This window comes from Dendrobium catenatum, unplaced genomic scaffold (genome assembly GCF_001605985.2).
Source record: "Dendrobium catenatum unplaced genomic scaffold, ASM160598v2 fragScaff_scaffold_993, whole genome shotgun sequence".
Taxonomy (NCBI): Eukaryota; Viridiplantae; Streptophyta; class Magnoliopsida; order Asparagales; family Orchidaceae; genus Dendrobium; species Dendrobium catenatum.
Window position 1 is genome coordinate 646883 of NW_021319455.1, and position 26314 is coordinate 673196.

At 32.7% G+C, this 26314-nt stretch overlaps 1 protein-coding gene across 3 annotated transcripts in view; it reads right to left on the reverse strand.

The window, feature by feature from the left end:
- LOC110100023 (probable Histone-lysine N-methyltransferase ATXR5) overlaps positions 1–21748 on the reverse strand; it is a 37509-nt gene extending 15761 nt beyond the window's left edge. The window contains exons 1-2 of one of the 3 annotated variants that reach the window (XM_020827378.2): positions 21254–21748; positions 21114–21158 (exon numbers count right to left, since the gene is read on the reverse strand). In XM_020827378.2, the coding sequence (XP_020683037.1) occupies positions 21114–21158; positions 21254–21698 (490 nt within the window). In that variant the 5' untranslated portion in view covers positions 21699–21748. Of the gene's footprint in view, positions 1–21062; positions 21159–21253 lie in introns of all 3 variants that reach the window. The other 2 variants (XM_020827376.2, XM_020827379.2) reach the window with 2 other exon arrangements.
- Positions 21749–26314: the final 4566 nt, after the last annotated feature.

Sequence of the window (26314 nt, forward strand, 5' to 3'; positions counted from 1 at the left end):
TTAATGACCAAATATTATTAATAAAACTCAATATGATCAATAATAAAAGTTGAGAATCATTATAATGAATCTAAAAATTAATAATTGGTATAAAATTCAATAAACCGGTAAAACAATGATGCATAAATCATTTATAAATCACTAAAAGAATATATCTTATCTATTTATATGCATTATATATTTATGTATTATCAATGCATCCAATATTATTATATCTCTCTATATCATCAATGATATCAATATATACATATATCAATGTATGATTTAGCCAATAAAGAGTCATCACTCTCTGTCCGTCGGCATAATCGATCATCTATTATATGCTATAACAAGAATAACACCACAAACCATCTTTAAAAGAAAGCCCGTCGACCCACCCTCATGCGCAGGGTATTATATTTTAATAGTCAACCTATTTTATAGTGTTAATAGTTAGCCTTTCTTGCTTATGCAATTGCCACAATCAAAATGAAGTAGGAAATAATCAATTTTGTTCAATAAAAGAAAATCTATATAAAAATCAAAATTATTGAAAACAAAAATAAAATTTGAGTTACTTATAATAAATAGAAGAAATCTCTGAATAAAATTAAAGGATGAAAATGCCCCAAAGAACCTTTTCTCTTTTCCCTCTCTACTCTTCAGTAAGATATGACGTTGAAATTCAAAATTTTCATTAAGAAAATCATTTCAAAAAATTTGAATTATTAAAATTTATCCACCTTAAAAAATGTCACCCCCATTATTTAACTTAAGGATTTGGGCACATAATCAATACCAAAAAAATTTATAAAATCAAAACTCAAAACGAATCGAAATAAATCACAAATCGAAACTCATCAAACTCAATCACTTCCTATCATACACTCATACAGCTCATTCAATCACATATCATTCACTTATGCAATCAATTATGAATGCAAATCAATGCACCTAATATACATAATCTACCCGATTCATAATAATATTCTAATAGCTCTGGTAATAATTCAATCAATTATTCCAACAACTCCTATGATATCAATTTATAATGCACTAGAATCAAAATTTGAAAGAAATATTTATTTATCATTTTAAAAATATGTCAGAGCTTTTATAAATCATCAATATAAACAATAAATATTGAAAGCAACTAAAATCATATACATCAAGATATTTTACTATTTATTCACCCAAAATATCATTTATATAAGACAGGAGATCACTACAATTACTAATTTATCACAAGATCATGACTATAAAAGAATAAATGAAAATACATAACAAAATTAAAAAAAAAACCTAAGAATCTATGAAAATCTCAATCCAACTGGTCATGATCCCTTCCTTCATCTTAAATCATTAAAATCCACATAATGAGCTCAAAAGCCTAGTAGTAATCCAAAACTCACAAAAGACTTTAATGCAAGACTAAATAATCAATAATAATCAATATATTTAATGATCAAATATTATCAATAAAATTCAATATGATCAATAATAATAGCAGATAATCATTACAGTAAATCTAAAAATTAATAATGAGTATAAAATTCAATAAATCATTAAAACAATGATGTAGAAATTATTTATAAATCACTAAAAAAATCTATCTTATCTATTCATACGCATCATATGTTTATGTATTATCAATGTATCCAATATTTTCAATGATATTAATGTATCTGTCAATATTATCAGTGCTATCAATATATGCAAGCATCAATGTATGATTTAATAAGGCAGGACATTTAGCTTTAACGTGGTGTTTTTAATATTTTTTATCCCAACTGATTCCCAATTGGTCATCAGTCATATTAATTATCACTTATCCAATTAATCAATTATCATTACATATGGCTTCATTAAATCAATAAAGTCATCACTCTCTGCCCATCGGCATAATCGATCATCTATTGTACTTTACAATTGGGATAACACCACAAACCATCTTTAAAGGAAAGTTCGTCGGCCCACCATCCTGTGCAAGGTATTATATTTTAATAGCTAACCCATTTTATAATATTAGCAATCAACCTTCTTGCTTATGAAAATGTCACAATCAAAATACAATAGGAAATAATCAATTCTATTTAATATAAAAAATCTATATAATAATAAAATTATTGAAAACTAAAATGAGATTTGAGTTACAACAAATAAAAAAAATCTCTGAATAAAATGGACGGATTAAAAAGCCCCGAACAATCTTCTCTCTTCCCTATCTTCTCTTCGACAAGGCATGACGCTAAAATTTAGATTTTTTCTTTAAAAGAAATCATTTCAAAAAAATTCGGATTATTACAAAACTTATCCTAAGTGATCTCAGTATTAGTCTAACCCTAAAATTTTTTTTCTCTGTTGTTCAATCTACTATCTCTTAATCTCTCCTTCAAAAAGAAACATAACTAGCAGTACCTTACAACTCTCACTACATGCTGTTAAAAATCTTTTCTATCCTTAATAACCAATCCTCTGTAGCCTGAGGTCCTACAACGCCTTTGAACAGTGAGGACTTCAACTTATGAAATACTTGCAAATGTCTATCCCCCTCTTCTTTCTTTCTCTCAGATGGATTACTATATGTATCCCCCATCACCTATATGAGAACACTAGCCAACTACAAAATAGTATCCAATGGTACTAGAGCTACACCGTATTGCTCATTTGGTATATCTTGCTCAGGCAGATCCATTGTAGTTATTCAATTTTATACAATCCTATCTAATCTTAATAATTCACATATATATTTAATTATATATGAAAAATAATACACCTAATCTATTCAATCTATCTGACTCATAATCAATTTATACAACTCTCATAATAATTTAATCAATTCTTCCAACAATTGCTTTGATACCAAACTTGTAGTGTCCCAAGAATAAATTTGAAAGAATTATCTTTTTATCTTTTAAAATCAATATCAGAGCTATCTATTTCTCTTTTATCAATATAATATCAGCTGAAACAAAACTAGTAATTAAAACATCAAATTACATCTGAATTCTTATTTCAAAATCAAATATAATGTTTAGAAATCATATAATTACATTACGTCATCATTAGTCCTGAATACAGGAGAATAGCTAAAAGACAAAGAAAGAAACTAATAAATAACCTGGAGAATTCTTATCTGATCACTCTCACACATATGATCATCTACCCTGACCTGAAATCATTTAACAACATATAAGCTAAAAATCCTAGCAAGTCATCCAATCCTACAACAGACTTAAAGTACAATAAAGAAATAATATGCATGTCGTCAATCAACTCATAACATTAGAAGTCATATAATCATGAATCGATGCAGAAAAAATAAAACGCACATGCAATAACAGTAGAATATGTAAATAGTAAAATATTATGGTACGAAAGATAGTCAAGCAGTATAGTGGGGAAACTAGTAAATTAGTACGAATGTCGAATCGATAAAACAGTTGTCCTATCGACAATTAATTAGTAAAAAAATTGTATAAAATGATAAAACAAAAGCATCAGTAAAGTCTGTTGGAATCATATTAATGCAGTAAAACTCTATAATGATGTACACATGCTATTCAGTAATTTTATATCAGTATCAAATCAATATATTAATCACGTGCTCAGTATATCACATCCTAATAATCAATACATTGAATCAGTATCAATAATCAATAAAGTGAATCAATAATTGTATTAAACAATATCAATGTCCATATCGATAGCAGCATTAGTACAGTATCATCAATAAAATCAGTAGCAGCAACAATAGAAAATTTGTACCGTAATAGTAAATAAGTAAACAATAACAGTAAAGCAGTAAAATCATACAATAACAGTAAAATTAAATCAATAACATGCATTTTAGTAGTCAAACTAAATAAAAAGCCTTGTTTTAAGCGGTATTTTTCTAGTAAGTAGTAATCCGTATCAATATCTCGTTGGCTCAGTAAACAAAGTTGTTACTCTTCACCCATCGACACAGTAAACATCTCCTTATAACTCCCAATCAGTATCACATGAATCAAAAGAGGATAATATCAAATCATAGTATTTAAAAGAAAATCCATCGGAATATCATTCTGTATAGGTCAGTTAGTCTCCAACCAACATCAGTGAAACCAGTTTTTACTCGTCCTCATATATATTATTATCATAGTATTATAATAATAATAGCAATCAATATTACTCAACCACATTCACATTCATTTTCAATGTTTATATTAGCAATATGCTTATAATAAAAAATATCAGTTATTCAATTAGTATAAACAATACAAAATACAATAACTTCTGCTTTACATGGAGAAATTTAATAAATGCTATAGTAAAAATGTTCAGGATAATCAGTACGATAAAATACAAAAAGTTGTGCAGTAAAAATTTAATAAATACTAGGAAAATGCAATAAAATTAGTTATGAGAAGAATCAAACATTTAAATCTAAATATTTGAAAACCAATTTAGGATTAGAATCACCTACAATGATCTAAACAATTTCTATAAAAGCGGCAAAGCAATCCGGCCGCAAAAAAATGGCTTTCTCCCTTTCTCTCCGTTGCGGTACAATTCAAACAGGAATTCAGATTGTTTCATTTTCAATTATTTTTAGAAATTGGAATTGTTACAGAGTTCATCCTACAAAATCTAGTTATGAGTGAGACTATCTTCTCATACGTAATGTTATCTTGTTGAAGAGGCCAACCTTTATATTTTTATTCCACGTGTAATGTTTTCGTTTATTGTGAACATATTTTTTGAGTTTGTGATGCTGAGTTTATATAACTTGTATGCTTGTATGTACGTGGAGTTGTTGAATTTATTTGTGATGAGTATATATGCTTGTAAGCTGAGTTATTTAAGTTACTTCTTAGGCTCCTCATCCTCATAGTTCTTGGAATATGAATGGATTTGTTTTAGGAATGCTGAGGAAAAACTTAGTGTGAAATTTGAACATTCATGACAGATGTAACATTTTGCCTTGAAATATCCCCTTTAACTTTCTTTGGAACCTTTATGCTCATACTTGCCCCTTGCTTCTCTATTTCTCTCTCTCTTCACTTTCTTCTCTTAGTTCTTACTGCTAGCGTGAGTGGTCAACTTCCAGGATGGCAGCTTTATTCAAATGTTACGATGCTTCTAAGGAGTTCGAGTATGTTCAAGCTTCCCTCGCAATTCTGCTATTCACCGACATGATGTTTCTAGGATACGACTTCTAAGACGAGAACATCATTGCATGAGTTCCCACTAAGGACATGTTCTTGAACACCTTTTGTGAGGATGAGCTATGCATTAACTACGACCACATACGTTTACTACTACGATTTCCTCTATGTCAGAAAATTGTTGACATTTTGAACTTATATCATCCCTACTCAAACCATGCTAAAGTCCATTGTGAGCATAGTCCCCATCATCTCGATCTAAAGGAGGAGAAGAAACCTTGGAGAATCACCCTCTGTTGTCACCATAAAAGCATTTAAGGATTGGTGCATTCAATTTTCTTTCATACACATAAGGATGAGTGTATTAGATAATAAGATGAGGAATTAAAAAATAAAGTACTTGTTCATGAAGTCAATGATTGGGTGGACAATGCCAACAAGCCCATCCCATTCACCAAAGAGAAGGGTGGCGCACCTTATTTGGATGTGAAGGAGTATAATACAAATAAGGGTATTAGACTTTAAGGAAGGGTGCGTCCAATTTTGTTCCACACACATATGGATGAGTGCATTAGATAATAAGGTGAGGGATTGAAAAACAAAGTACTTGTTCATGAATTTAGTGATTAGGTGGACAATACCAACGAGCCCATTCCATTCACCAAAGAGAAGGTTAATGTCCCTTATTTGGACGTGGAGGAATATAATACAGATGAGCGTATAAGCCTTTAAGGATGGCTACGTCTAATTTTCTTCTACATGCATATGGATGAGTGAATTAAATAGTAAGGTGGGGGTTAAAAAGTGAAATACTTATTCAAGAAGTCGGTGATAGGGTTGACAATGCCAACGAGCACATCCGTTCAGCATAGAGAAGGTGGGCATCCATTATTTGGATGTGAAGGAGTATAATGCCTTCCTTCACCGCAAGGGCCAAGCTTTGTTGACTATACATACATATCAGGCCATCTGCATTGTTTAAAAATCTTCAAAGTAAGTCACTCACCTCTCACCTTCATGTGTAGTTGCCTTTAATATTGTTTTTTTGTGATGCTTATGCGAGTGTAATGATTTCAGGAAAGTTAGATATATACGGATGAGTATACTAGCTTTTAAGGATGGGTGCATCCAATTTCCTTCTACGCATCCAAATGAGTGAATTAGATGATAAGAAGGGGATTGAAAAGTGAAGCACTTATTTAGGGCTGCAAGCGAACCAAACGTTCGACGAGCTACTTGTTGTTCGGTTCGATTAAAGCTCATTTGTGATCGTTTAATTAACTAAACAAACAAACTTGAACAATATTTTAAATACTTGATTCTTAAATAAACAAACTTGAACACTAATGCGTTCGGCTCATTTATGTTCAGGAACAACATCATTTGAAGTTCGTGAACAAGCTCAACATTAAACTCGATAAGAAGCTCGATTCGTGTTCGAATTTGAACTCGTGAATAAGCTCGATAAAATTAATTAATATTTGACTATAGAATTAATAAATATAAATAATCATTTCCTTTGTTACATAGAGAATTGCTTTTATTATAAATGTGTTTGTTCATAGATATGTTCATGAACGTGTTTGTTTGATAGTTAAAAAAAATTCGTTAAATGTGTTCGCGAACAAGCTCGATAAGCACTAAACGAACGAACATGAACTGAACATGAACCGAACATGAACACTCATTAATTTAAATGAACCAAATATGAACACAAACAATAAAGCTCGAACAAACATGAACCAAACTTGAACAAGCTGATATTAAATGAACACTCACATACTCGGCTCGGCTCGGTTCGTTTGCAGCCCTACACTTATTCGTGAAGTCCGTGCCAACGAGTCTATCCCATTCACCATAGAGATGGCATACATCCATTATTTGGATGTGGAGGAGTATAATATTTTCCTTCACGTCAAGGGCCAAATCTTGTTGGTATCCATACATATCAGGCCATTTGAAATATTTAAAAATCTTTAGAATAAGTCACTCACCTCTCTCAACTTCATCTGTAGTTGTCTTTGATGTTGTTTGTTTGTGATGCTTATGCGAGTGTAATGATTTCAGGAAAGTTAGATATATAAGCTCTCCCATATGACTAGGAGATGATAGAGTTTTTGGGGGTGAAACCCCTTGAAAATCTGTAGATGGGGAAAAAGAAAAGGAAGAAGGCTAAAAAGGTTGTTTTCTCAACAACGAATTCTCTTGACTTACTTCTCCCTTTCAACTCATTAAAGGTGCCAGAAATTCCTATTTGCTCCATAGCACCTCCCATCTCTCAAAATCATTCTCCTTCAACCTTAGGGCTCGAGCCAACATTGATGAGTTCTGCCAAGTGGCAAGTTTGAAGCCACTCCCAATATACGAGTTTCTCCACTGTGCGCTACCAAAATCAGTGATCTCAATACCCTCCTAGTGGAAGGGGATGTGCCTCCTTGGTGCCAAGGAATTGTGAACAATGAAGACATGGCCAAGAGAAGAGCTGAGAAGAAGTTTGTAGCGACAATAGCCCACAGAAAGAGAAAGTTGTCCAAGACCCCTCCAAAGAAGCCAAAGAAGAAGACAATTACTCATAAGGTCACTGATATTGTAGAGTTTAAACATCTCTTCAATCCCATACACCCATCATGAGCTGCTTATGACTTGATATGCCAAATATATTTTATCTAAATACCATTGTAAAACCTGAAAATGTCGATAGTAAGTTTTGCACACATTTCGATGCGTCGCGATGAAATTTAGGCTAATTTTTATAGTCGTCGGATTTCGATGAAAATAATTTTATAAAATAGTACATTAATTTTTGATCAAAACAATATAAGATACTTATAGTACATTGTGCACAAAATGATAATTAAAAATCGTCGAAGTTTTTAAATGAAGTGGTAATTTACTAAACTACTGTTCTCTTCTTCATGGACATTTAAAGTACTTAAGGGCAATTTGGACTTTTTGGAATTCCCCTACCCGCCCCATTCTTAAGGGGACCGAAATCCATTTGGTCCCCTCATATTTTCCACGCTCGCTTCGGCCGAACGCAAGAGGTGGACACAAGGGAGCGAAGGGAGGCTTCAGGCGACGGTTTCCGGCGGTCAACCTTGGGAAAATCGTAAAGGAAGACTAAGGGAGAGTTAAGGTATGATTTAATTAAGATATTTCTTAGTTTTTGTAAAGTTTTTTTTAAGAGAAATTTCTAGGGTTTCTCCAAAACCTAAAATTTCTTTAGGAAATTGTTAGGGGATGTTTAGGGAAGGATTGTAATCATGAAATTTTAAGTTTCCCCAATTTGGAAAATTAAGATTTTTCATACTTTTGAATTTTTAAGAAAACCCTTTCATGATTATTGTTTCAAATGATATTAGGAGGGTTTTAAAGGTGGAAATTAAAGTTTTTAGCAAAAAAATTATTTTCATAATTTTAAATTAAATTAATCTGAAATTAAGTTAACCTAAATATTAATTAGGTTTATAGAAAAGTTGGGCATGATTATTCGATGAAATTAAGGAATTTATAATTTCCAAAAAATTTAGGGTTATTAATGAATCCGAAAATTTAAATTAATGATCATGAAATGTTAAGGTGACTACTAGGGAAATTGAAATCCTTTATTAGAAATGAATTAAGTTTATGTTGGATTTTTCATAGATTTTAGAAGTGGAAGATGAGGAAGTGGAAGAGGAAAAGCATCAAGGAGTTAAACGAATATCCTTGCACGTCCGGTATTTTCTTAAGGTAGGAACTTGCATTTAAATTAAATTCAAGTTCTTAAACTTTCATTTATATGAAATAATGCATGTGTTTAATTATTGAATTTTCTTATTCATTCAATCATAACATGTTAGAATTATATTCATGTTAGTTATTGTTCAAGAAATGTTAAAATTGTATTTATGTTTATTTTTACAGTAATGCTAAAATTATACCCATGTGTTTGTTAACGTAAGGTTAAGTAAAGTGGCATGTCCTTTAAACAAAATTTTTGTATATAGGAGAATGAGCATGAAACAAATTTAGGTAAGTATAGATGAATTCCTGAACAATTTAATTTCTATGATAATCATTATGATTGAATGTGCATGATGATCCGGAGTACCAACTAGTAAAGGGTTCTTCTGAGCAAAATAGTAAATGACTCCTCATAACAAATTGGTAAAGGACTTTTCGGAGTAAATGAAATAAAATGTTTGGCCAAATTCGATTATATACCTAATCAATATAAAATACTGGTACTTTCGAGATAGGTGTGCATATATATATATATATATATATATATATATATATGCTTCTATGCATATAAGAACATAAAAGAAAAGTTATGAAAATGAGAAGGCTATGAAAAGTTTAAAGAAACCTGAGTATGTAGAATGTTATATAACATATGCATACACAAAAGTCAGCATAATTTTTATTTTATTTGCAATCATTCTGAAATAAATTTTCAGCACTACCAAAATGAGAGTTGCATGCATAATATCTTCTTTTTATTGCTTCATGAATTTATGATAAATATTTGTTACCTACTGAACGTTGGCTCACCCCTTTTTGTGGGAATAATTTTCAGGAGAACCTGTTAAGGACTAATGGCAAAGAGACAGGTTACATACCAATGTAGAGCAGTTCAAGGATGTAGGTTTTTATAGATAATTGTTATAATGCGTTAAATGATGTATCGTGGACTACTGTAATGTTTTCATTTTATGTTTTGAGATATTTTATATTTTGATGTATTAGAGATATTTGAATTAGAAGTAAGTGGCTCTTCCCTATGTTGTTATTTAATGTTTATTTTGTTGATGTTATTTATGAAAAGAAAGTATTAAGTTTTTGTGTAATTACCGTATGATCGTTAGTTCCCGCCTCGTTAATTCGAGCTATTGGGCAGAGTCGTGACAACCATATCTTCTTGTGATATTACCTTTTGCCATGATGGGTGCCAATATTGTGATTTAGCATACTAATTACATGTTGGCTCACAAAAAAAAAATTCCTTGAGTCGGCATGTTGGAGGTAGAGATTCAATAGGGGATGAGGTCTCTGTGCAAGTAGTATGATCTCTATTGGGATGTTAATATGGACGTCAAGTCTCTAAAGACTAAACTAGCCAAGGAGGCCTCCATCAAATGACAAGTGAGCTGACAAGGAAAGGTTCTAAAGATCTTCGTGCTTCTCTTGATAGGGAAAATTTACTTGCTAAGCAGGTGGAGTAGCACGCAAAGAAGGTCTACTGAGCCAAGGAACACACATGATGGTCAGATGAAGAGAGGAGGAGTTGGTCACCTTCATGGCATCCCCAACCTATCTGAAGTTACTTGGGAAAAACTATGATGAAGGCATCAACTATTCTCTGGAGAAGCTAATGGCTCGCCTGGAACTTTCCAACAAATATTGAAATAAAGTAAATTTTTTTGAGTTGATGATCGACTAGTCCTTTAAAGATGACACCAATGAACTGAGTTCGTCCAATGCCTAGGATTATCATTATTTTTTTCTTTCCTTTTTTTGTTGCAAGAAAATATGAGTGATCTAATGTAATCAATTGATATGAATCAAATTTTGCTCATTCATTTTAATTTGCAATGCTCTTTATGAATTATGTGTACTATGCAGTTGAGTTATGATCGTAAGTATATGAGTGCTTGAATAATGTATAGACTACCTAGCAATTTCGTCCTAATTTGCAATGCTCTTTATTAATTATGTGTACTATTGAGTCGAGTTATGATCGTAAGTATATGAGTGCTTTATGAATTATGTGTACTATTGAGTTGAGTTATTCATTTTAAGTTTAGGGATTTTTGGGTCAATTTTTGTATAAGAGAAAATTAAGGTGAAAATAAGACACTACCTAGCAATTTTGTCCTAATTTCACGAAAACTTTAAAATCTAATTTCAGGTTTCCCATAGAGACAAACTCGTATGGTCAACTACCCCCTCATTAATAAGAGAAATGTTTATTAAGGCTAATTATTAAAACTAATACTTAGCATTTAGTAAAAGCAAATTTAGTTTAGGGTTTGAAATTTATCATCTTATACTAAAAGCCGACAATAGGGAGAAGGATGATGAACCAGATCAAGAGCTTATAATTCATCATCCTGAGCTATCATGAATCCCAATCTATTTAGTTATTAGAGAGATAGTCGACCAAACCTAATCAAAAGATCCTTGTCAACAGCTATTGATTACTTCATTAAAGAGATCTTTATAGAATTAGGTTATATGAATGTATAAAGAGATAAATTTAAGTTGATCGTAGTAACAAAGAGTTTTATATCATATTAAAATATACTCTATAATTCATTACTCTAGTGTTTTTAGCCACTAGGGAACTTGCAGGCTCTAATCATGATCAAAATTTAATCTTGTCATTTATGCAAAATAATCCAATCAAAGAGCTTTGGTCATAATTATTTATATGTGATGTTATTTGATAGGATAATCACTATTAAATGTAATGCCCAAAGACCAAAATTAGAAGAATTATCTATTTTATCTTTTAGTCATCCACCAGAGCTTCTATAAAATCATCAATATAAATCATTACATCCACCGGAATTAACTAAACATCATATATATATATATATATATATATAAATCTTTCACTATATTCTTTCATAAAAAATCTCATTTACAATAATCAATAGATTATTGTAATCAACAATCTATTACAAGCTCACAACTACAAAAGAAATAAAAGAGAATACAAAAATATCAAAAGAAAAACATGAAAATTTCAACCAGCCTCACTCCATAGTCCTAGCCCTTTCCCTATCATGAAATCAATAAAATTCACATAATGAGCTTGCAAAGCCCAACAAAAATCCAAAACCCACTAAAACTTTCAATACAAGGTTTTAGAAATCACTATGCATGTATCGCTTTCAATTTAATCAACGATCAATAACGAATAGCACGAATTGATATGATCAATAATGAATAGCCAAAAAATTTATTATGCTGAAATCCATAAGTCAATAACATGTGCGAGAAAGTAAATGCGTCAATAATCAATTAATCAATACAATGGGAAACAATGTATTAGTACTACAATCATTCAATATTATCATCAGTAAGATGAATCATGAACGTATAAGTATAACATCAGCATGCTATGTACTATTAGTGATGTCATATGCCTAATATAGTGGTCTATAGTATCCTAAAGTCATGAATGATATATCAATTAAACTGTATAGGCATGAACAATAATAAAAAATGCATAAATCAATTATCTATCTCATCTACTCTTAATCATTAGTTCTTTATTTGTTATTCTGTATGCCCTCAATATATGCATCAAAATCATATAGCTCAGCAAGACAAGTCATCCATCTTTAATGTGGTATTTTTATATTTTCATCTATCATCCACTAATCTTATCATTTATTTGTTAATTTGATTGTCATTACAGGTGACTTCCAATAATCTATAAAAAATCGTCACTCTACCTGTCGGCGTAATTGATCATCAATTACAGGCTATAATGGGATAACACCACAAGCCATCTTAAAAGGAAACCTTGTCAGCTCATCCTCCTATATAGAGTATTACATTTTAAGAATCACTCGTATTAATTATAGTGTTAACTACTAGCCTTTCTTGCTTACAGGTAAATGCCACATTCATCTTATATCAATAGTAACATCAATAGTAACATTTTTCTATATAATGCAGAAACATGTGTATAGTATTATGCAAAGAAGGAAATTCTATAAAATGCATATTATTCATCAATCTTCAGAAAATAATAACTTCCAATTTACCTGGTGAAATTTCACAAAATTATAGTCAAAATATTTATAAAAATTTTATCCATCATACACAAAATTATACGATAATAGCTCGATAAATCAGGAGAAAATATATTTTATTACTTTTAAAAATTTTAAACCAGTAAACACAAAACCATTGAAAACTAAAATAAAAATTGAGTTACAATGAACATAATACTCTTCCTACATAAGGCAACGAACAAAAATGACCATATATGACTTTCTATCTCTTCCTCTCTCCTCTCCCTCTCTTCTTCCTTATCTGACAAGCCACAAATGGGGGAAGGAAATGGAGTGAAAATATATATAAAAGATCGTATCAATGCGTGGAGCCATTGCGTTGGCATGCGGTTCCAAAGTTACTGTAGAATATAGAGCTATGACACCAAGGGGCCACTGCGCCCGAAAGCACAGCACTACAACGCTCTAATAAACAAATTTCTGAAAATTTTGAAAATTCAAAATTAAGGCTACTATAATCTTCTCATCTTAGAAAAATGTCTTCCCCGACATTTTCACTAAAGATTTGGGAAACAAAATAAGTACAAAATAAATCTGTTTCAAAATAAATCAATTCATTTCAAAACAAATTCATACGATTTTAAAAAAATAAAATCAATTTAAATTTGTTCAATAAAATCCAAAACAACAATGATCATTGACTTATTGTTCCATTTCAAGTATTCATAATTTCAATCATCACACCTACACATGTCATTCAATCACTCAATATGCTATGCAATGATTATCAATCAATCAAATTTAAATGCATTTAAAGGCATAAGATAAAAAATGTGCCTAGTGGATCCTCCAGGAACATCTTTGTCACTCTATTGAATTAAATTGTAAACTCAAGGTCATATTCGTGCTAGTACTACATATCAGACTGTACAAATTCACTTTCACCTTCATTAACTCCATGTCCATCTATCATGCTCACGAACCCTTTGTTGTTCCCTCTAGATCCAACAATCTCCTGTCTATAACCTTGTCTGGAGTCTGGACTGCTCCCCTTTAAATCCAAATCTTGCTCCTTGTCGCTACTATGGGAAATCAACCATCTGATATCCTCTCTATCCACATCTAAAACACTATTCAATCATCAAAAAATACCATCCAGTATGCCTCTTGTCACACCGGGCACACTCTGGTACACTTCTCACACTCACTTTAGATCCTTTTCTGTTGTCTGATTTACTCCTCTTTTTACAGATGTCTCTTCTAATCATATCATCATCTCCAAAATTTTTCTTCCTCATCCTGTCCGAATATTGGAATTGCCTAATTATTTTCTATCAATCTTGCTCTCTCAACTAGTTATGAAAACTCATGAATACTCAGTGGCACTAACGGATGCCTCTGCTCATCCCTGAGTCCTCTAAAAATTTTGAAACACTTTTCTTCCACTGTGTTGATCAACTGTGGGGGCATAGTTGGCTAACACAATAAATTCTGCTTCATACTGCATCATTGTTCTGTTCCCCTAATCCAACCTCATGAAAGTCTCCTGCATCTACTATTGGGCTGATGGTGGTACAAACTAGTGTCTAAAAACAGTTATGAACTCTGCCCAGAAATCTCTACATTCATTTTTTTTAAATTTCTCCCACTACTATCCTATCCACCATCTCTCAATTTATCCTTTAAATAAAAATATGGTCAATGGTATTTTCTTGTTCTCTGGACACTGCATACTATCATATATTTTATCTATCCTCAATAGCAAGTCTTCTGCTACCTGGGGTTCTACAGCTCCTTTAAACATTGATAATGGGCCAGGAAGCTAAATCAAAAGAGTTCATTAAAAATATATAATAATTTGTATTTGAAGTGTAAGATGCCCATTATTTTTATTCCTCTATTGAGGAAAAATATCAATAATGTAGTGTGGTACACCATATATATATATATATATATATATTGGGTGGAGGGGAGAAATGGGGGGGGGGGGGGGGGCTCAAATTTTATTGAAAGAAAAATTCACAAAGATAGGGTGAGTCAAGAAATAATAGATGCTATCAAGACATCTCACTCCAAAGAAATAAAAGAATCTATTCATTGGGCAAGAAATTTTGTACTTATCAAAGAATCATACCATCTCTCCATAGATTAAATGTGTTTGGCAAAATCTGTGCAAGTATGATATTAAAGCATGTGAGAAGAGAGAGGATCTTATTCCCCAAGGGGATCTTTAGATCCATATCAAACTATTAGAAGAAGAGATAGGTATGCTTTGGGCCAGACACAAGAAGTCTTTCTTTTATGACTACTCCAATTGAGATTACTACTACTTGTCCACTATGACATCGCTTGTGCTTATCAGCTAATCTTCCCTTTCCCACATCAAGATGTAGAATGCACTCTAGTGGAGGTGATCATGCGGAGTTCTTCCATGCTTCTTGAGAGGTTCAATGTAGATAACTTGCTAACCTAGTAGATGCTTAAGGTAAAAAGCTCATCCAAGCAGCACAGCAGAACCAGGAGATCTACACTTTAACGCCATTCAAACAATTGCTGATCTTTGCTATCATTGTTTGATCAATCAATACAAAACGATTGAAATGACAATTTTTATTACTAATGCAGAATGATTCATAGGAACGAACCTCTGAAGCAAGAGAAAGTACAAGAATCTCTACAATAGATGGAGGAATATCCAAAGTAATAGGATCTTATTCCGCAATGATAGGAGGAAATGTAATGTCTCTAGAGGAGGTCAATCGCCTAGTTTTATCATCCATGAAAAGATCGTCACACTCAACCGAACTGCTACAGGAATCCAACATTTTTCTGATTCTTTCTCGGAAAATCTCTCTTCAATAGATGTCCTTTCTTTTCCCATGTTAATGGAAACCGTCACCTCATCTTCTCTTTTAGTAGGGTTTCAAGCATCCACACATTCAACATCTTGAGACTCAGAGTGCAAAACAATCACATTCTCAACTTCTACTAGATTTCATGACGTAGGGTCAAGTGGATTTTTATAATGAAGAACACAACTTCATGTCTTTAGATGGAGATAAAAGGATTGCTAAGGAAGTTAAATAGGTGATTAGGTTTGCTGGATTGATTTGGAGTTGGAACTTCCTTATTATAAAAGGCTGTTTTTCATTGAAGGAAGAGGTAAGTAACTTGAGACCGTAAGATTGGGATATTAAGAAACTAATAAATGTCATTTATAATTTTTGAATGAGTGGTTAGATAGGTGTGATTTTTTAAGTTTGTTGTTCATAGAATAAAATTATCTCCTTATGTTGGGTTTTCACTTAGATATTTTAAAGTTAATTGGGAGTTGAGGTTGTAGCGGTTGTGGGGGATGTCAAGGGAAGATTTTGACGTGTTGCATGAGTTGTGGGCTATGTTGCACCGATACGATACAGATATGACAACCTATAACCCGAATCCAATCGATTGAATGTTTAGCGACTACGATACGGATACGACACGATACGGATACGGGACACGTCAATTCTTAAAAATACAGGATACGTGTATGACGCGGACACGGCATTATAATTTATAAATCATAAATAATAATTAAGAAAGCAATCAAAGCATAATATTTGATATTCCAAAAAAAAAAAAGTAACATCATTTGTAGCCTTGTAGCTTATAATATTAAAATAAAAGTAAACATTAAATGTCTAGTACAACAACAAAAGCATAAACATAAATTGTCTACCACATGAAGCTTCAACTATTCAATAGAAGGAATGACATGATTAGCTTTTTCAGTGGTTTGTCTTTGAACTTCTATATCATCTTCAATAAATATCATAGCTTCTAATTCAGGCTCATCAAGTGAAAGATTAGCAATTTCTAATATTCTCATATCATCAAGAGATTCAAATCCATCTTGGAAATAAGAGAACCTCGCTTGCAACCGCGGAAGTAAATACGACGGATATTTTTTCGGATTTTTTTTTTGTTTTGTTTTTCAACGGACATGCGTATCAGATACGCGTGCCCTTCTGAAATTAAATAGTATTTTAATTGGATACGGCAAATTCATATCCGACACGTATCAGTGCCGTATTGAAGTCGTATTTGTGTATCGGTGTATCGGATACAACACGCCTTCATAAATAGGTGTATCGGTGTAACATAGGTTGTGGGAGACTAGGGTTTAGGGTTGGTTGGGCCCTAGCTAGTTGGAGGGAGAATTATGTTTGAAAGAAGAGGAGAAGAAGATAGAGAGGATAATTAAGAACTCAATAAAAAATCTTAGAGGATCAGAAATCAAGTTCTGCAAAAAAAGTAGAGAAGTAGTCAAATGCTTTCACACAAGATATGCACAAGAAAAAAAATAATTTCATATAATGATAATCAATATAACGTTACATGGCTAGTATTTATAAACTTACAGAAATCCAATCTTATATTCTTGATTTCCACTTGATTTGGAATTGTTGGGCCACTTAAAAGACATCCCATGGATTGGTGATATGGTTAATCATTTAACGAAGGAAAGTAATACAAAATTTTGGGAGGGGACGCTCATTACTTGTATGAAAAGTTCCATGAAATTAAGTATACGCATGATTTCATCATGAAGTGGGCAAACTCTTGCTTGGTTGTCTTGAAATTTGTGTTGTGAAAGATGATTCTGATCATGATGCTTCTTCCATCTTGATGGCATGCTCTTATTCAAACTTTGATCGTGAATTTGTATAGCATTAACTCCGCCACACCTCAAAAAATTTTGCTCCAAATGTTAAATTTATTGCAATCATGTAAATGATTGCGAAGAAAAAAAAAATTCCCATCCTGTATGCACTACATTAAATCTAGGAGTGGAGTGTATGTAGGTGTTGGGAAACCATCGAGAGGAATGTCAACAACAAAGTGGAAAGTTGGGTATACATATATAAATAGATCTTTTCTTTCTACCAAAGGGATAGTATGAAAATTTATATAGACAAGAAACACTTTGATGGTCATGTGCATAATATCATGAAAATAGGAAAGGAGAATATTACAAGAGGCTAGACTAGATAACAAATCATCCATCCAAGGTTTCTATTCAACACAAAAATTTTGGTAGTGCCAAATGAGGGAAACTGGAAGTATGGTAAAATAAACTTAGTGTCCTCATATTTCTGAGATGGATAGAGTTGAAATATAGTTTTATCCATTTCATCATCACTAAAATCATTTAGTTGTAGCATAGGCGTTTGAAAATTATGTACAATTTGTACGGAGGATAATAATATGGTGCAAGTGTTTGAAAATTGTGTACATTTGTGCTAAGAACAATATGAATGAAAATAGTTTTATCCATTCCATCATCACCAAAGTCATTTTGTTGTAGCACGTGTTTGATAATTGTGTACCTTTTGCGATAAAGATAATATTGTGGTTTACAAAAGATGATGAATCATATTATCTAGATCGAGAGGATTTAAAAATAGCCCATCAAAGTTATTATTTGTGTTACATCATTTATTGTAGTAAGTATAGGGTAAGGGCAGGCTTTGGCTGATATATAAGGGTAAAAACTGATCAATAGAAGCTCAACATTAGACTTTATGAGGTAGCCTAAATTTTTTCTACTTATGGTTGAATAAGGAGGAGTTTGATAATTTTATTATTATTCTTGATACATAAGTGTTGTGTCCTAGAATATTCGCAACAGTAGAGAAATATAAAGTTTAGCATCTTAGCTTTGTACAAAGATCTAGCACGCATACAGATAAAAGTGAAAGATGTTTTGTTCATAAGAAACAGTAAGATTTTTACATGAAAAATCCTAAAAAGTGGAAAAACCACGGGGCCTGGACCAGTTTGAATAAGTTCACTAATGTTTGTAGTTGATTACAAATGAGGCCCTTCCTTAGGGAAAGGCCTTGGCTCGATATAGCCAATATACATCATATAGACTTCATTACATGGTGGGATTTGGAAGAATCAATGCTGATATGTTCACTTAGTCAGCAGGACCATAGTCGGTGAGCAATGTAGATCGGAAGGACCGTAGTCGTGTGACGGTGATCGGTAGGACCATAGTCGGGCAACAGAGGTCAAAAAGACCTTAGTTGGCGGGCGACGAAAGTCAGAAAGACCACTGTCGGGTAACAACAGTTGGACAGACTATAGTCTGGAGATGGTAGTTGAAGACATCGTAGTCGGCGAGTGACGGAGGTCAGAGAGACCATAATCGACAGGCAACGGTGGTCGGAAAGATCGTAGTCAGGTGAAGAAGGTCAGAAAGACCATAATCAGCGATGGTGGTCAGGAGGAAATATAACAATAATCGATGGACAGGAAAAAGTTTTGTGACAGTTGGTGACTAGGCTAAAGTCGACAAAATCCCGACGATAGTCGGGGGCAAGGCGTAAATCAGGAGTCAATTGGTGGTCGGGTGAAAGTCCGATGAAAGTCCGGTGTCAACCGGTGGCCGAGCATAAATCCAATGTCAGTTGGTGGCCAGGCGGAAGTCCGATAAAATATAACAAATTTTCCTTATCATAATTAATCACATCAATACCATTCAACCAAAGTTTTCCTAATAGAATATGTATTATACCATTAAGAATATAACAAAAAAATTTAATTTTAAAACTGCCTAAGTTGATGGAGTCTAAATATTTAGTGATTATAGGTATAGAGGCATTGTTTATCCAACTAAAAGGGAATATAATTTGATGTGGCACAGGCTAAATGTTTGTACTGACTAATGCATGTGTAGATATGGCATTAATTGAACTACCAATATAAATAACCAATCTAAACCTTATTATTGCATGTGATATACATATGAAAAATATTTTTCTCCAATCCTCAGAATCAAATTTTGTAATAATAAAAAAAAAATCTTATGAAAGCCAAAAAGAAAGGGTGATTTCATCATTGGAAATGAGGTCTACATGTAAGTCTTCCTCAATATCACCAATTTTAGAGGTCTTATTCTCATATAAGTAGAGGATTTATGACTTTCATTGGTTCTACAAATATCATTTGTTGTGGCACTTCAAGAAGGCAAATTCTTTGGAATTTCTAGGTTTTTCAATGGAGGGCTTAGCCTAGACAATGCTAGTAAAAGCTTATGCTGGGTTTATTATTAAGCCTAGACAATTTCTAGGTTTATTATTAAACCTAGGATTGTGGGTGGAAGTGGAAGGACCTCCAAGTTTAGAACTTGGGATTTTTTTTTTATGCATGCCAATCAATAAAGTATAGTAGAAGGCTTCTTCTAAGATATGAGGACCATATAATTCTATATCCTAATGTATGACATAATATCTAAGACAAATTTATTGGTATCTTCCATTATAAATCAATGTAGGTGTTATGGCTAATAAGTCCTCAAAGGCATTCAAATATTCAATCACATGCATATAATTTTATTTTATCGTTAGGTATTGACTATATAAAAAATTCTCACGGTATCTAAGGCAGCATTTTGATTGCAACAGTTGCTTCATATCTACACAAGTCAAAATAGTTCTATCATTCCTTTTGTTCTTCAGCTCATATATTATACAAGGGCATCCTAGCATGACCTATGGGTTTAAATTTGACAAAAAATCCTTTGATAATCATTCTTCTCATTTCAACCAAAGAATTCAACCAATTAGGTCATCCAATCTAAAAACTTGTTTTGATCCTAATTACCATTAAATGGCTCAATCTTACTTCTAGAGCATGGATCATCATGGTTCCTAATTAAGAGCATGTCTACAGTTGGTTCTTTGAATAATTTCACATTTTAACATCTACCAGGATGGTTAATCAAGCAATTTGTAGATTATTCTTTAAAATATTGATTCTTAGAAATTATCTTGATCATGTTCTTAATATAATATTAGTTATATTATTGTGTTTACCCGCATGTATTTTTGGTAAATTTATCGTTTAAGCTCAAAAATGACTCCCAACATCCTGTTACTAGTTAAATCTCATATCCATTAATCCTAAATCCTGATAATAACGTCCAAAAAGTTTTACCAGACAGATTTAACAGCCCAACATTTACTAAATCCGAATTTGCAGATTTACTAAACTCTGCTTGAGTTAAATCCTACTCGAAGATAAACAAAGCCCAAGTGAATAGTTAATAAAAAAAATTAAAAATAAAAAATAAAAAAGCCAGATCAAACTTCTACCTATCCGCCCTAAAGAACAATCAGGTAGAGTAAAAAATCAAACAACTGACACTGACCACCATTCCAGGGCCCACAATTCTCTTTAGGCGGCTCATTTGTACACTTACGAATCCGGAAGAAATTGGCGATCGACTTCTGCATAAGTGGAAATGCTGAGATACCCCAAGAGCCAGGAATCAGAACTCCTATCATTCTTAATCGAATCCAAATACCAACATCTAAAAGAGCATGCCTATAATGTACATACTTCGAACTGTTTTTGCGTCATTGCAGCTAGGGCAAAACCAGGTTCCCGTTGGAACCCTTGGAACGATTGGACGGAGGCAATAGAGATGGTATCCCATGTCGCATCGATCGCAAAGGATGATCTTATCCTCCTCTTCGCCTAACCGGCATTGCTGGCAAAGAACATCCAAATAATAGTCTTCAGTGAGGGGTAAGGCGGGCTTCGCCGTCCTCATTATATCCTCCATGGATTTGTGCTTCCTCTCGCTCGATGGAGGCGGCGCCGCAGTTCGCTTCCGGACGCAGCCATTCGATGGGACGGCCTGCCCCTCCGCCAGCCTCATCGTCGGGAGAAGGGAGCTTCCAAAGCAGATTTCGCGATTACGCTGGTGATTTCTGCGAATCGGCGATGCGATTGGCCGTGAAATCTGAAGGTTGTTGTACTGAGTTTTCTTGGGCTTGGACATGGAATTGAAGAAAGGGAAGGCAAGGTCGAGCTGGTCGCGCGCAGGTGAGAAGTGGACCGGTGTAACGTGCGATGACGTGTAAGGACACTTCTGGCCGGAGTAAAGGGGGGCTGTTTCCAACACTGAAATGACGGAAAACCCCTCTAGGTGAATGAATCTAGACCGTTGACTATATTTCGTATGGTGGATCTCCAACATTAACATGAGCGAGAAAAGGGTAATATCGTTCTTTTATGCGTAATGACAAGGATGCTCGCAGCCGTCGTGGCGGCGGGGCTTTCTTTTTAAAAGAAACATAAAAATTAATTAAATTATTTTTTAAAAATAAATTATTTATATTATATTTTTATATTCAAATTAATTAAATATTGTTAGTTTAAATTCAAATAATATAAAATTTTAAAGAATATTTTTGAATATTTGTTTTCATACATTTTTAAATACATTCAAAATAAAGGCCTTTAATAAAAATATGAAAAAATTTTGCATCATAATGTCTTGATAAAAAATGATCACGATTGACTTTAAAGATCTTATGTTTGCTATGAAAGGAGTGTAGCATAAATTTTTTTTACTATAAATAAATAATTACACTCATCTCAAAGAAAACTCAAAGGGTTTAAAGCCCATTTTGATTATTGGTGAATATTCTAAACAATAAAAAAATGATATTTGAAGCTCTTAATGCCAAAAGTTCAACTAATTTGATAATTCAAAATTACAACATTTAGATTCGCAAGATTACTTTCAAAAAATGATAATCATAGGCTCTAATGTTAGTAAATATAAGTTCCATCTCTTTAAGAGTAATTTAAATCCATACATAGATCATGAATTGGAAGAATGTAGGAGTTGTTGGCAATTCAAAGAAGTTATTGGGATCAGATTTAGGCCATCTAAAAAATGGAGTTGAAGTCACTAGTTTTAAGCTAAATGTTCATCTATATTCATAGTTTTATAAATGCCTTACGAATAAGGCTATTGTATGTCATATGAATTCGAATAACTCTATATCTAGACATACAAGCTATGTACATTATAAGAAAAAATAATGCATTCCAATGTTTTATCATAATTGCTTGCAGCAAAAGTACTCAAAGGAATATCATATGGTTGGGATGTGGTGGTGAAAGGTTTCACGCATTGAATGATAATGTATTTCATGTTTGATCGCTATGAGCATTTCATATGCATGCCATTGAAATAAAAAAATATCTACACTTCAAACACCTTGATGTTATTGTCTCTCCACTTCAAGCTACTTCCAATAAAGGCATGTGTTAGTCATGCTTACTTTAATTCATTTAAACTTGAACAAGTTAGTAACTTTGCTTAGATCTCTAGCCCATTGTCAATAATGTTTGAAGCACTCCTCGTTATCAGTTCAATCTCAACTTCAATCCCTTTTCTCATTCTATAAGTGCAACCTTAGCTTAACTCAACTAGAATTACTACATGAGGCCTTAACATATGCTAACTAACATTTTATCTTAGGATGATTTTAGGATTGCATTGGACTTAGTAAGGAACATAGAGGTGCATAGGAATCATTTAATTTCAAATCATATTCAACTATATCAAAAGTTTGACTTTAATTAACTCTACGTTTGTCCCTCTTTTTTTTTTAAGTTTAACCCTAAATAGTACTTATATACTTAATTAGTGATACAAAAAAGCAACTGGTTCTTCATTAATTTAATTGCATGCGTGTGCATTATAATTGGCCATGAGACCTCTTGATCTTGAATCATGGACCAAGTTTGATCAATAGTCAAACTAGCCCAAATATCTGTTTAACACTTCATTTCATTTGGTGATTTTCAACCATATGACTTAGTCGTTTGGCCAAAACTCTTCCAAGGGATTTTGATCACCAAATCAAACTTGACTTTACCACAATTGTGCTCAACCAAGCTAGCAAGCATTTTATAACCCGTTACCCTATAGGATCTTAGTCTCTATGATTATTGAGTCCACGATGAAGTAAGTTGAACCCATCACTTATAAGTAGTTTAGGATATGCTCTAGCTCACCCTAATGAGAGTCAATCAGATCCCATCTCAATGAAGGAGATATTCAATTTGGGCCATCGCAAGTCACTTGGCTTGAGCCCTATCTCCCTTTGGTTCTCAACATGGCATGGGTATGAATATTATTTAACAACCATTGGGTCTTATTTAAATAAAATCCAATAGTTGAGGTTAATTTTTAGAGAAATTTCCAAAGATTTTCTTATGAATATTGTGATTACAATTTAAATCCAAATTTGATGAAATTTAACCATATGCCAATCAAAACATGTAGAATCTTAGAAAAAGAAACCAAGGTATTTTTGCTTATTTTTAAATTCATTTATTCATTATTTCAAATATAATTAAATAAATGAAAAATATTTTCTTAAAATTTTGATAACTCAAATACATCAATTTATGCCTCTAAAATTTTTTATCAACTCATGGTGAGCATTACATTACATGATAGGGATTTTCCAATGTGTACAATCACTATTAAATAAAAAAGAAACCATGCATATATTCACTAATATATTCGAGAAAAATTATGGTGTGCTTGCACTGTGTTCACACTCATGTTCAAATAATTTCAAAACTTTTAATTAGCCATAATTTGGTATATTTAATAATCAGAAAAAAAAACTATTTTCTAATTATTTAATGCATAAAATCATCTGAAATAAATTTGATTAAAATTGAGAAAGTTTGAATTTGACTTAGACATATTATTTTATTTTAAGCTTAGATAAATCAAAAATATCTAAACGTTTGAATTTGACTTAAACATATTATTTGAATTTGACTTAAACATATATGTAAAATTTTTATTTTTAAATATCAAAAAAAGTTTAAACTTTTTAATAAATTTGAATTTTTATAAATTAATTATTTAATACTTTTAGGAAATTTTCCTAAATCACTAAAATTGCTTCAAAATATTTTAAAAAAAAAATTATTTGATAAGATTCAATTTTTAAAAATGTTGCAAACTTCTTAATATATTCTGCTCCAAATTCCTTAGTGAAAAATGAAATATTCCTCCATTAGAATCACAATTCTAACAAGGTCTCCTCCTTCTGAAAAGATAATAAATAGCTTGTTAACACTTATCCCACATATATCACAATTCTAACAAGTTACTGCTACTATAAATGATGTCATATCTTTTATTCCCATATATATGACATGCAGTCTACAAGATCATTTCTTGGCTTGGTAACACAAATCCTACCTTTAAGGATTTTTCTTAAAATACTTTATAGGCATATTGAAAAGATTAAGTGATGCTCAATTATTTGGCATAAATATTATGATATTTAATATGTCATCAAAACATTCACTTATAGTCAAACTGAACGTTTTGAGGAGAAGAACCCAATGACATCAAAATTTGTCCTATCCGAGATCTAATGGGTCCAATTTGAGTGCCCGAAATATAGTTGGAAGATTCAAAGCATAAATTAGATAACCAATGATATCCAAATGTAGCATTATTATAATCAAATCAAGCAACTTGACGAAGCAAATCCAATTAGCCTAAGATCGCCAAATTATGACATCATTTGAGCACACGATTGCTTAACAAATGGTCCATAATTGAGGGAGTTGATATCGGTCGTTCATTGAATCACTCCCAACACACCCTTGATTTTCTCCTTATTTACTAACCATGTCACTCCCCAAAAAATTATAAATAGATCTCTCATTCTTCACTATGAGGGGACAAGGAGGAAGAGATGAAAAATAAAGGATCTATCTTGTTTCTCAAGCTTGCACCACCGGGCCGTCTACCACCATCAGACTTCCTTTCGACCACCATCGCTCACCAACTACAATCCTTTCGACCACCTTTGTCAGCTGAGTATGGTCCACTCCGAACTTCATCGCCGATTGACTATATATGGTCAACTCCGATCATCGTCACCTGCCAACTATGGTCATTTCGACCACCATCTTTGCCAGCCAACTACAGTCCACTCCGATCATCTTCACCACTCCACTACGGTCCGTCCAACCACCGTCACCCATCGATTACGGTCCACTCCAACCATCGTCACCTGTCAACTACGGTCTATCTGACCTCCATCGCCCACCGACTACGGTCCCCTTCGACCATCATCACCCATAGACTACGATCCCCTCCGGCCACCATCGCCTGTTGACTACTATCCACTCTGACCACTATCACCTGCCGACTACGATCCTTTCAATCATCGTTGCCACTGACTACGGTCTCCTCCGATCACTGTCACCCAAATACAATCCTAATAACCAAATAGATATGTCAAAACTCTTTTAACAACATTTATCTTGTAATGAGCTATATACAATGCATATTTGGGCCTTCCCCTCATGGAAGGACAATATTTGTAGTCAACCATCAATACTAGCGGATTCATTCAAACTGGGTCAGACCCAGTAGCTTTTCCACTTTTCATCTTTTTCTACGTAATAATCTTGGAGTTTCTTATGAATATTGCACCCTTTTCATTTATTTGTTTATGTACTCGATCTTCGTACAAAACTAAGACGTTAAACTTTATCTTATTGTATTGCCACTAATGTTTCAAGATGCAACAATATTAGATACTTCTCTTTTGCTTG